Source organism: Sorex fumeus, unplaced genomic scaffold (genome assembly GCF_029834395.1).
Source record: "Sorex fumeus unplaced genomic scaffold, SorFum_2.1 ptg000122l, whole genome shotgun sequence".
Lineage (NCBI taxonomy): Eukaryota > Metazoa > Chordata > Mammalia > Eulipotyphla > Soricidae > Sorex > Sorex fumeus.
In genome coordinates this window covers 7588067-7599024 of record NW_026606179.1, presented here as the reverse complement: position 1 = coordinate 7599024, position 10958 = coordinate 7588067, and the positions used below count along the sequence as shown (strand labels likewise).

The 10958-nt window shown below is 48.6% G+C and overlaps 1 protein-coding gene across 1 annotated transcript; it reads left to right on the top strand.

Annotated features, from left to right (window-relative positions):
- The first annotated feature begins 9088 nt into the window (after positions 1-9088).
- Positions 9089-10237, top strand: LOC130044456 (zinc finger protein 304-like). Its single transcript, XM_056137194.1, is given in 3 exon segments — positions 9089-9701; positions 9704-9959; positions 9961-10237. Coding segments are annotated over 3 exon segments (1053 nt in total). The 3' UTR covers positions 10145-10237.
- The last annotated feature ends 721 nt before the right edge of the window (positions 10238-10958 follow it).

Sequence of the window (10958 nt, the reverse complement as noted above, 5' to 3'; positions counted from 1 at the left end):
ATTGGCAGTAGAATCTGTGCATGCTTTCACTGTTTTATTCTTGATATTACAAATGTGTCAACTCTATTTTTATCTGAATTTTTTTAGGTAATACCAATTTTAAAAACCAGTACTTTAGATTTTCTTGACTACAGCATGTTCTGATGTCCTTAGTGGACTTGCAGTAAGTGTCTGTATGATTCTATTTCTTGATAGTAGAATGAAGTTCTAGAACATTGTTGATTTTCTGTCACTAGTTTCTACTTATAGCTGTCATATAACTCTGGAATATCTTGTGTAACTTGTCAGTTTTGTTTCCATCTATTTTAAAGCGATGATATTTGATATGTATACATTTAATACTGCTTTTTCATATTGGCATATTGACCATTGCATTATTTTATCATGTCTATTGCTCCTACAAATTTACTTTGAAGCCTTTTGTTTTATTCCCTCATTTTTGGGGCCATACCCAGTGGAGCTCAAGTCTTAATCCTGGCTCTGCACTCAGGGATAACTCCTGGAGGTGCTGGATATCATGTGTGTCGCCAGGGACTGAATCTAGGTTAACCATGTGTAAGGCAGGCTTCTTCCCCTGTTCTACCTCTCTGGCCCCAACATACTTTATTTTATATTGTCGCCTTTATTGGATTATTAGGTTTCCATGGCTTGATATTTTACCATAAGTTTGTTTTCAGCCTTATATTTTTTCAGTACATTTGTGCTGTTTCTGTGAATCACTGTCACTGTCCTCCCATTGTTTATCGATTTGCTCGAGCGAGCCAGTAACATCTCCATTGTGACAATTGTTACTGTGTTTGGTATATCGAATATGTCACGGGGAACTTGCCAGGCTCTTCAGGAGGGGCAGAGGAATCGAACTCGGGTCAGCCATGTTGGCTGCTTGCAAGGCAAACACCTTACCCTCTGTGCTATTGCTCCAGCCCATGTTTTACACCCAATAGTGCTCAGGGCTTCTTTTTTTTTTTTCTCTTTTCGGGTCACACCTGGCAATGCACAAGGGATACTCCTGGCTCTGCACTCAGGAATTACTCCTGGCAGCAGTGCTCAGGGGACCGTATGGGATGCTGGGAATCAAACCTGGGTCAGCCGCATGCAAGGCAAATGCCCTATTCGCTGTGCTATTGCTCCAGCCCCGAGGGCTTGCTTCTGGCTTTAGGCTCAGGGGTCATTCTTGGCAAGGTTTGAAAATATGAGGGATTGAACCCAGGTTCAGCCACACACAGGGCAAGCGCCCAACCCAACCCACTGTACTATCTCTCCAGGCCCTGCTTTTGGAGCTTCTTATTGCTTCCCACCTTTCTAACTTGAAAGTCATTTTCTGGTTTCTCTGAGTTACTGTCCTTCAGCGGGCTGGAGTGATAGCACAGTGAGTAGGGCATTTGTCTTGCACGAGGCCAACCCGGCCGACCCAGGTTCAGTTCCTCCACCCCTCTCGGAGAGGCATACCATATAGTTCCCCAACTAGCGCCAGGAGTGATTCCTGAGTGCAGAGCTGGGAGTTAACCCTTGAGCATCGCTGTGTGCGACCCAAAAAAGCAAAAAAAAGGAAAAAGAAAATGATTTTTTAATTAAAAAATTGGGCCAAGTAATGATATCTTCACTTTTATTCTCTCTTCAGTGTTACTTGAGGTGTTTATTTTTTCTATGAAATCTCTAATTTGCATCCTAAATAGTAACTTCTTTCAGAGATGCTTTATTATGTGTATTAATTTGTTGGTGATTATTTCTTCAGCTTTAATATGCCCTTCCACTGTGTCACTAAAACAATTTTATTTATGTTGGCTTGGGAGCCACATCTGGCAGTGTTCGTGGCTTACTCGGGGATCATTCCTGGTGGGGTCAGGAAGACAAAAGGGGTGCTAGGGATCAAACCCAGATCGGCCGCATGCAAGGCAAGTGTCTTGCCTGCTGTACTGTCTGTCTTGCCCCTGAAATAATTTTATATTGGCTGTAGATTGTCTTCCAGGGCCCTGAGAAGTAGAAATAGTATTTGCACCTGAGTTGCATATTCAGCCAGTGATGTAAAGGATGTCATTGGTCACACAGGTGAGGAATATTCGTGAAATGTCAAAGGGTTATCCTGTGAGAGACTGAGTTTCTGTGCTAGAAACTGTCCAGGTACATAGGCGGGAGCAATACTACAGCGGGTAGGGGGCTTGCCTTGCATGCAGTCGGCCCGGGTTCTATTTCTGGCACTCCATGTGACCCTGAGCACCGCTAAAAAACCACAGCCCAAAAAGAAACTTCCCAGGTATTCACCAGTCCCTTCCAGGCTTGACCCCTTGCCTTACTTAGAAACGTGCAGCTGGATTCGGCCTTTGGCTACAGGCAGAAGTGACTGAAAATATTAATTTGAAAATATTAATTTGATCATTTGTGCTCCTTGCTGGACTTCGCTCAACATTTTCCCAGAATTACTGTCCCCTTGTTTGCTGTACATCTAGGTGAGAGAAGAAGGTGCCTTGATGCAGGCAGCTGAACGTGAAGTGAACATCATGTGAAACTTTTGGAAAAACGTCATTTTTCATGATGCTTTTGGAGATTCGGAGTGATTACATTTTAAAGGCCCTAAGTAAGTAAAGATCATCACACTCAGCTCCTGGGAGAGAACAAGACAGAGTCTCCTACCCTATGCCTGACTGTCTCCACCAGGGCCCAACAGCTGAAGACCACCGAGGCCCAGCCAAGGCCTTGCTGAGAGCACTCTCCACACACTTGGATGAGCCTCACGCATAAAAGAACTGACAGAGGAACCCAGGTGTGTGGGACCCGGGGCTGAGATCTCCAAGCCTGTACAGTTTGGGACTGGACCTGCCAGTAACTAGACAGTTACACCCACCAACTGCCGTGTAACTCCAACAACGGCCAGGATCCAGAGATCATCACACTCAGCTCCTGGGAGAGAACAAGACAGAGTCTCCTACCCTATGCCTGACTGTCTCCACCAGGGCCCAACAGCTGAAGACCACCGAGGCCCAGCCAAGGCCTTGCTGGGAGCACTCTCCACACACTTGGATGAGCCTCACGCATAAAAGAACTGACAGAGGAACCCAGGTGTGTGTTACCCGGGGCTGAGATCTCCAAGCCTGTACAGTTTGGGACTGGACCTGCCAGTAACTAGACAGTTACACCCACCAACTGCCGTGTAACTCCAACAACGGCCAGGATCCAGAGATTATCACACTCAGCTCCCGGAAGCGCGCGGCTGCATTCGCGGCCGTGCGACATCTTATCATCTCATTCCTAATTCGGTCAAACTGGCAGGCTACCAAATGTAACATGCCCACACGGCAGAGTCTGGCAAACTCCCCGTGGTATACCCAATATGCCAAATACCAGTAACAATGATGGGTCTCATTCTCCTAACCCTGAAAAAGCCTTGAATATGGCACTTTAAAAAAAAAAAAAATCTCAGGGCTAGGACGAAGAAGACGTTACTGGCACCTGCTCGAGGCAATCGACGAACAACAGGGTGGTCGTGATCGTGAAGTAAGTAAAGGCCCTCCCATTGATCATCCATTTGCTCGAGCGGGCCCAGTAACGTCTCCATTGGAGACTTTGTTGTTACTGTGTTTGGCATATCCAATACGTCAAGGGGAGCTTGCCAGGCTCTGCCCTGCGGGCAAGATACTCTCGGTAGCTTGCCGGGCTCTCCGAGAGGGGCAGAGGAATCGAACTCGGATCGGCCATGTTGGCTGCGTGCAAGGCAAATGCCCTACCGCTGTGCTATCGCTCCAGCCCAATTACATTTTATGTTTTAAAATATGTGGAATTCCCCCCTGTTGACAGTGTTGGGATCAAAGCCAGCCCTTCCCTGTGTGGAGAAGTGCCCTGCACCCCTGCCAGGCAGAACTCTTGACTTACCCCTCCCCACAGTAAGACCAGCTCAGCTGTTATCGGCAACCGATCCTCCTGAGCCCTGTTTTTGCTGGGTGGATTTGCGGGTTCGCCTTTTGAAAGTGGGGAGGTGTGTTAGCAGCGCAGCGACCAGGAATGGAGCCTGTGCTGTGCACTTGGGACCCCGGCTTGGGCAGTCTCACAAATTAAGATAAATCTCATCTTCTCCGAGACCAAATAAGCAGGGAATGAAAGAAGGAAACCCGGAGGGCAAACACTATCCAGGCCTCATGATCTTGGGAAGCGGCTATAACGCTTTTTATATACTTTATATAACGCTTTTTTTTTTTTCTTTTTGGGTCATACCCGGCGATGCTTAAGGGTTACTCCTGGCTCATGAACTCAGGAATTACTCCTGGCAGTGCTCGGGGGACCATATGGGATGGTGGAAATCGAACCTGGGTCAACCATGTTGGCTGCGAGCAAGGCAAACGCCCTACCCGCTGTGCTATCGCTCCAACCCCTATATAACACTTTTTATAAACTTCTGCTTTCTCTTACTGGAGATGGTTTGGTTGATCTGGACTACAATACCCAGAAGTCTGTGCCGGCGATTGCGCATTCAGCGGAGGGACCGAAAATGGTTCCTCGTGCTGCTGTGGAGGCGGGACTTCTGGCGTAGCTGTTGTGACGTCTCTCGCCTGAGTCGCAGCGCCAGATTTGGCTGCTGAGACTGTCTCTGTGTCTCTTCCTCACGAGGGTCCGATGGGCAGGACGGGGACTTGAAGGTTGCGCCCCGCGCTGCACCACTGCGAGAGAGGTGCGAGCTTGCCTAGGGGTGGCCCGAGGCCTGGACGCCGGCACCACCTATCTTGCTCGTCTTTCTATGAGGGGACCCCTGAGGCACGAGTGTCGTGATCAGGCTGAGGTCATCCTGCTGGGGCGGGCTAGCGCCATCCACCCGCCTCCCCAAACCAACTGCTGCACCCCACTAGCCTATGTCCGCTCTGGAGCGCTGGGTTCTAGCGCCGGTGAGTGGCAAAGCCCGCACGCCCTGGCCCGTGCAGGTGCGGGAATCCGCGTGTGTCCGGCGTGTCCGTGTGTGTGTGTGTGTGTGTGTGTATGTGTATGTGATGCTACTGTATGTGTGGTAGAGCATGTATGTGTGATAGTGCTGGTATTGGATGGCGTATATGTGTAATAGTGCTGTTGTGTGTGTGATGTTGCTGATTGTGTTGCCATGGCATACTTGCGGCAGAAGAGGGATAGGTTTGAACCCAGACCCCCTGAGGTTCTTACTTGCACATGCTTCGTGGTGGGGGCCCACGTAGAATGCCCCAGTAGCCCTCTGCTGCTCCCTGTGAGCCAAGCCACCACAAGATAAAGTGATCACTCCCTAGTTGTAGGGCTGTCCTGGGGTTCAGCTGAAAAGCCTTCTGCACACCCATCAGACTGGGCACAGGACTTGAGTTCAGGGGAGAAGGTTCTGATGTTTAACAGGGGATGCCAGTATGGGAAGTGGGGTGGAGATACAGGTTGATTTCAGAATCTCTACCAGGTATTTTAAAATGAAAGAGTAAGAGACGTGGATAATGGGATGACTGGTGCTAGCCTTACATGCAGCCGACCTAGGTTCATCTCTGGCACCACATACAGTTCCCTGAGCCCTTCCAGGAGTGATCCCTGAGCTCTCCTCCCCCACCACCACATGTGATTCCAAAGCAAAACACCCCCAAAAACCTGAGACGTAGATGGCCTAAAAACTGGGCTTCTTACCAGGCTTCTGGGTAGCAGTGGTGCCTTGGACAGAAACATACAAGCACTAACATGTTAGTGCAAGGCTACATGCAGTGTATATCAAAAGGTTGTCAGAGGTAGTGGGGAATCCAAGTTAGAGGACGGGGTATTCAGAGAGTGGTCTTCATGGAGGAGCTCCAGCTGGCAGTTATGAAGTTGAGTCTGGGAGGCACATTGTTGGTAACATCTGCTCTTCCTCTCACATGCCTTTTTCTTCTCTGAGCTGGACACAAGAATCAGAGAGTAGCACTAGTGGGATTAAAATGTATGGAACAGGGACTGGAGCAATAGGACCGTGGTTAGGGCGTTTGCCTTGCATGTGGCCGACCCAGGTTGATGCCCAGCATCCCATATGGTCCCCTGAGCACTGCCAGGGGTAATTCCTGAGTGCAGAGCCAGGAGTGACTCCTGTGCATCGCCAGGTGTGACCCAAAAAGAAAAAAATATGGAACAAAAAGGAACCTGTGGTGGTATTAGAGAGGTAGAAAAATGGCCAGTATGCTTGACTTGCATGAAACCAACCTGGGTTTGATCCTTGGCAACATATATGGTACCTTAAGTCCCACCAGGAGTGACTCCTAAGTGCAGAGATAGGAGTGAGCCCTGAGCACCGCTGGGTGTAATCCCAAAATAAAAGGGACTGGAGGTAGGCATGAGTGGATAGACTGGGGATCCTGCCACCTGTGGACTCATCTGACCTATCATGACAGGCTCATGTGACCTTTGAGGATGTCTTCTCCCTCAAGAAATGGGAACTCCTTAAAGAGGCTCAGAGACTCCTGTACCGACATGTGATGCTGGAAAATTTTGCACTTGTGGCCTCACTGGTTAAGTCCCCATTATAATCATTTACTGGTACCTGGCAAGTCAGCATAAGATGTAGCTTACAGTAATTAAAAAAAAAAAAATTAGTCGTTGTAGTGCTGGAGCAGTTGCATTTGGCTGACCCAGGTTCAATCCCTGGTACACCATAAGGTACCTTGAGCCTGACAGGAGTGGTTCCTGAGCACAGAGCCAGGTGTAAGCCCTGAGCATAGCTGGGTAACCCAAATTCATTTTCTCTTTACATCAGGAATCTGGTCACACCTAACCTGGCTGCTCAGCTGAGGTCTCTGATGAGATTTCAGCCAAACTACGAAGAGCTACTTCTCATGGGAATGTCCTTCTCAAGATGATCTTGGGAAAATTACATTCCACTCGTGTGGTTTGCAGCCCATTTACAAATGTAGTCATGTGCTTGTATGTAGCACAATTTTTTTGAAATTGTGAGCATTAGTTTATAACTGTTGTTCAGAGGCCTTCCTTGGTTCCCTTTCAGGACCCCCCCCCCCTTCTGTTGTGTGAATATTCTTTCAGTTGGGAGCACTGAGATAAGAAACGCAAGAGAAATGAGATTTCCTGGAGAGGCTCCTTGCTTGCTCCGGCAGAGAAGCAGGGAAGAAGCGTCCCACTGCCTCTTTTATTTACTATCCTATTTACACACATCTAATGCACTCAGTACAAAGAAATCATTAACGGGGTGGGAAAAGGGATTACAGGAGAGACATCAGGACATCAAAGCATACATTGTTCTGTCACATCTGCAAGCCCAATGGTCGCAGCCTCCAGAGAGAGGAATGCAAAGCCAAGCAGTCTGGCACCATGAGCTACAGCCCCCCTGCACCTGGAGTGATCAGGAGGATGTAAGAATGTCTGTGTTTCAAAGATAAGCTGGGTCTGGGATCTGTGAGAAAGGGAAAACTGCTTTCTTGTTATACTAGAAGTTAGGCTAAAGCTGACTAAAGCAGTTAGAGATGTAAACCTTTCCAGACCAGTTTGGACACACAAGCCTTTCGCTTGCTGAATCATGAAAGTGTTGTCCAAGGTTCTGCCCATCTGTGGGTCGCTCTTCATGGACTCATCCTAACGATTTGGTTGGGCACCAGCATTTTTTTTTTTGTGTGTGTGCTTCAGAGTTACTCCTGGTTGAAGTTACTCAGGTCAGAGTTACTCAGGAATCATTTCTTGCCTCAGGAATCATTCCTTGCCTCAGGAATTATTCCTTGCCGTGCTCATTGGACTATATGGGACGCTGGAGATCAAACCTGGGTCGACAAGGCAAATGCCCTCCCTACTGTTCTTTTACCCTGGCTCCATAATGTCAGCCTTTCTGTAATATGCCTCATATTAAGCAAGACCGAATGCCCAGGGTGGAGGCTTGTCCTTTTGAATGTGACATTTGTTATTTCCTCCATACCCCACCCCTGTCCCCCATTCTGGGGATTGAATGAGAGATTTCATATGCTAGGTGTGCGTTCTGCCACTAAGCTCTACTCTACTCTGACTTCTGGCTCTACTCTCAGAATTTTTGTTTTGTTTCTAAACACTTCTATTTTCCAGATCAAATATAACAGCCTGGGGTACCTGATGGGTGCAGACTTGACTCCTGCCACTTTGGGAAGCAGGGGCAAGAGACAGGTCAGTGCTGGGTCCACATTGTACCATATTCTTGTGTTCACTGTATTGTGCCAAGGCCTGTAGCATTCCCTCACTTTTCTGCTCCCCTGAGGACCTTATTAGTGTGCAGTATTTCCTGGAACTGTACCAAACTTACATAGAACTCATCTGACCCCATCAGTCAAGGCCCTGCTGAAAGTTTGTTAGAGGAATGAGGTGGCAGTCTCTGTAACTTGTCTGTACTGAACACCATTGTCGCCTTTAGCCAATGTCTGAGTTCCTCCATAGTAACCATCTTTCGAACTTTAGTTTGCTATATCTTCCCTTGGAAGGTGAAATTAGAGGTCCGGGATTGATGCTGGGGCTCCCATACCTGACCCTGGCTTCCTTGCTTTCTAGTGAATGATCATGGTATGTCTCCACCCACATCATAACAACTTCCTGCTCCCCACAGCCATGTGTCTTTTACCAGATTGCTTTGTCTTTAGGATGCTGGCGTGATGTGGCCCGTGAGGCAGGACCTTCCGAGCTGTCCACAAAAGGAGAATCGCCGGCCTGGTCCCTGGAGACAAGTCCTTGTGCCCAGAGAACTCACCTGTATGAGAGGTGTGATCTGCTCTGGAGGGATACTGCACCCCTGGATTCACTCTGTGTGGCCCTGAGTAGGGACGGGCCCCTGGTCAGCACAGACAGTCACCACCACCAGCAGCAGGATCCATGTCCTGGGGAAAAGCCCTCTGGGGAGCACAGCACTGGGACTTTCCCTGTGGAGAGCTTTGCCGTCCATGTGTCAGGAAAGACTGTGCTGGCAGGGAAGATGGAGTGGCCTGGCCATACTGTCCTGGTTTCTCCCCTCACAGTGGGCCAGAGCTGGGCCAAAAGACTGGCTTTACAGTCACCTCCCCACACAGCCCTAGTTTCGGGCAGGGAGACAGTGGTAAAGAGAAATCCTTTCTGAACTGCTTTCCTTGCCTTGATAGCCAGAGAGTTTATTCTGAAAGGGGACCCTCTGAGAATGAGGAATGAGGGAAATACGTCCAAAGAGAAGTCAGCTATAACTCACTGCAGAATGCACAGAAAAGAATCTCCCATGTGTAACGAGTGTGGAAAGGTCTTCACTCACCCATCCCACCTGAAAGTGCACCAGAAACAGCACACTGCAAAGCAACATTACGCCTGCAATGAATGCGGAAAGGTCTTTAGTTGCAAAGACACACTTGTTCAGCACCAGAAAATCCACACTGGAGAACGGTCTTTTGATTGTAGTGAATGTGGGAAAACCTACAGCCCCAGCTCCCACCTGATTCACCACCAGAGAATTCACACGGTAGAATGGCCTTATAAATGTGGTGAGTATGGGAAGGCCTTCAGCTTCAAAGACACTCTGATCCAGCACCAGAGATTCCACACTGGAGAATGGCCGTACGGGTGCAGTGAGTGTGGCAAGTTCTTTAGCCATAACTCCAGCCTCAGTAAACATAAGAGAGTCCACTCAGGGGCCAGGACGTATGTGTGCAGCAAGTGTAGGAAGGCTTTCAGCTGCAAGGACACCCTTGTTCAGCACCAGATCATTCACACTGGAGCAAGACCTTACGAGTGCAGTGAGTGTGGGAAGGCCTTCAGCCGGAAAGACACACTGGAGAACGAACTTATGAGTGTGGTGAGTGTGGGAAATTCTTTAGCCACAGCTCCAACCTTATTGTACTCCAGAGAATTCAAACAGGAGCAAAACCTTATAAATGTGGTGAGTGTGGAAAGTGCTTTAGCCACAACTCCAGCCTCATTCTACACCAGGGAGTCCACACGGGAGCAAGACCATATGTGTGCAGTGAGTGTGGAAAAGCCTACATCAGCAGCTCCCACCTTGTTCAGCACAAGAAAGTTCACAGGAGCAAGACCTTATGAATGCAGTGAATGTGTCAAGATTTTTAGGTGCAATTCAAGTCTCATATTACACCAGAGGGTTCACACTGGAGAAAAATCTTATGTGTGTAGTGAGTGTGGGAAAGCCTATGGCAGAAGCTCCCATCTTGTTCGACACCAGAAAGTCCACGGGGGGAACGGTCTCTGAAAGCCATTTTGTTGGCAGTTTAACTGTCATCTTCCCCTCAAGAAATGTCAGAAGGAGGCAGGAAATGTGCTGATTTCTTGTTCAGCCTGCTGGATTAGTATTGGAAGCTCTGCATGTGAGTGGTTTTTGAAGGAGCCACACCAGCAGATGTGCCTTATCCATTCATGTATCTGCCTACAGCAAGTTCCCAAAGCGTCATACAGGGGTGTGTCCCACCAGTGCCTACAGTGGAGCCAGCCCATTATACCTGGCTGTCAGCAATTGTGTGCAGGTCATTCCAGTGTGCTCAGGGAAGGTTACCCTCTGTGCCTCACCTCTGTCCTGGTGATCCAGCACCAGAGATTCCACACTGGAGAAAGTGTCAGGCTTATTTCCTCCCCCATGACTGGGTTCTCATGGACATGATCTGGCTCTGGCTAAAGCTGCCACTGAATGTTTCCAGATACGATTTTCTTCCTTTGTGGACAAGTGGACAACAGTGATGATTCTTCTTCCAAATCAGAGATTCCACACTGGAGAATGGCCGTACGGGTGCAGTGAGTGTGGCAAGTTCTTTAGCCATAACTCCAGCCTCAGTAAACATAAGAGAGTCCACTCAGGGGCCAGGACGTATGTGTGCAGCAAGTGTAGGAAGGCTTTCAGCTGCAAGGACACCCTTGTTCAGCACCAGATCATTCACACTGGAGCAAGTGGAACTTTGGAACTGCCCGCCCTGGGCTTCTTTGGTCCACGGGTGATAAAGGCTGTGACAGTTGTTCTCACTCTTCATGTGAGAATTGGGTTTTCGCCATATGCAAGGACAGGCAGCTCTCAT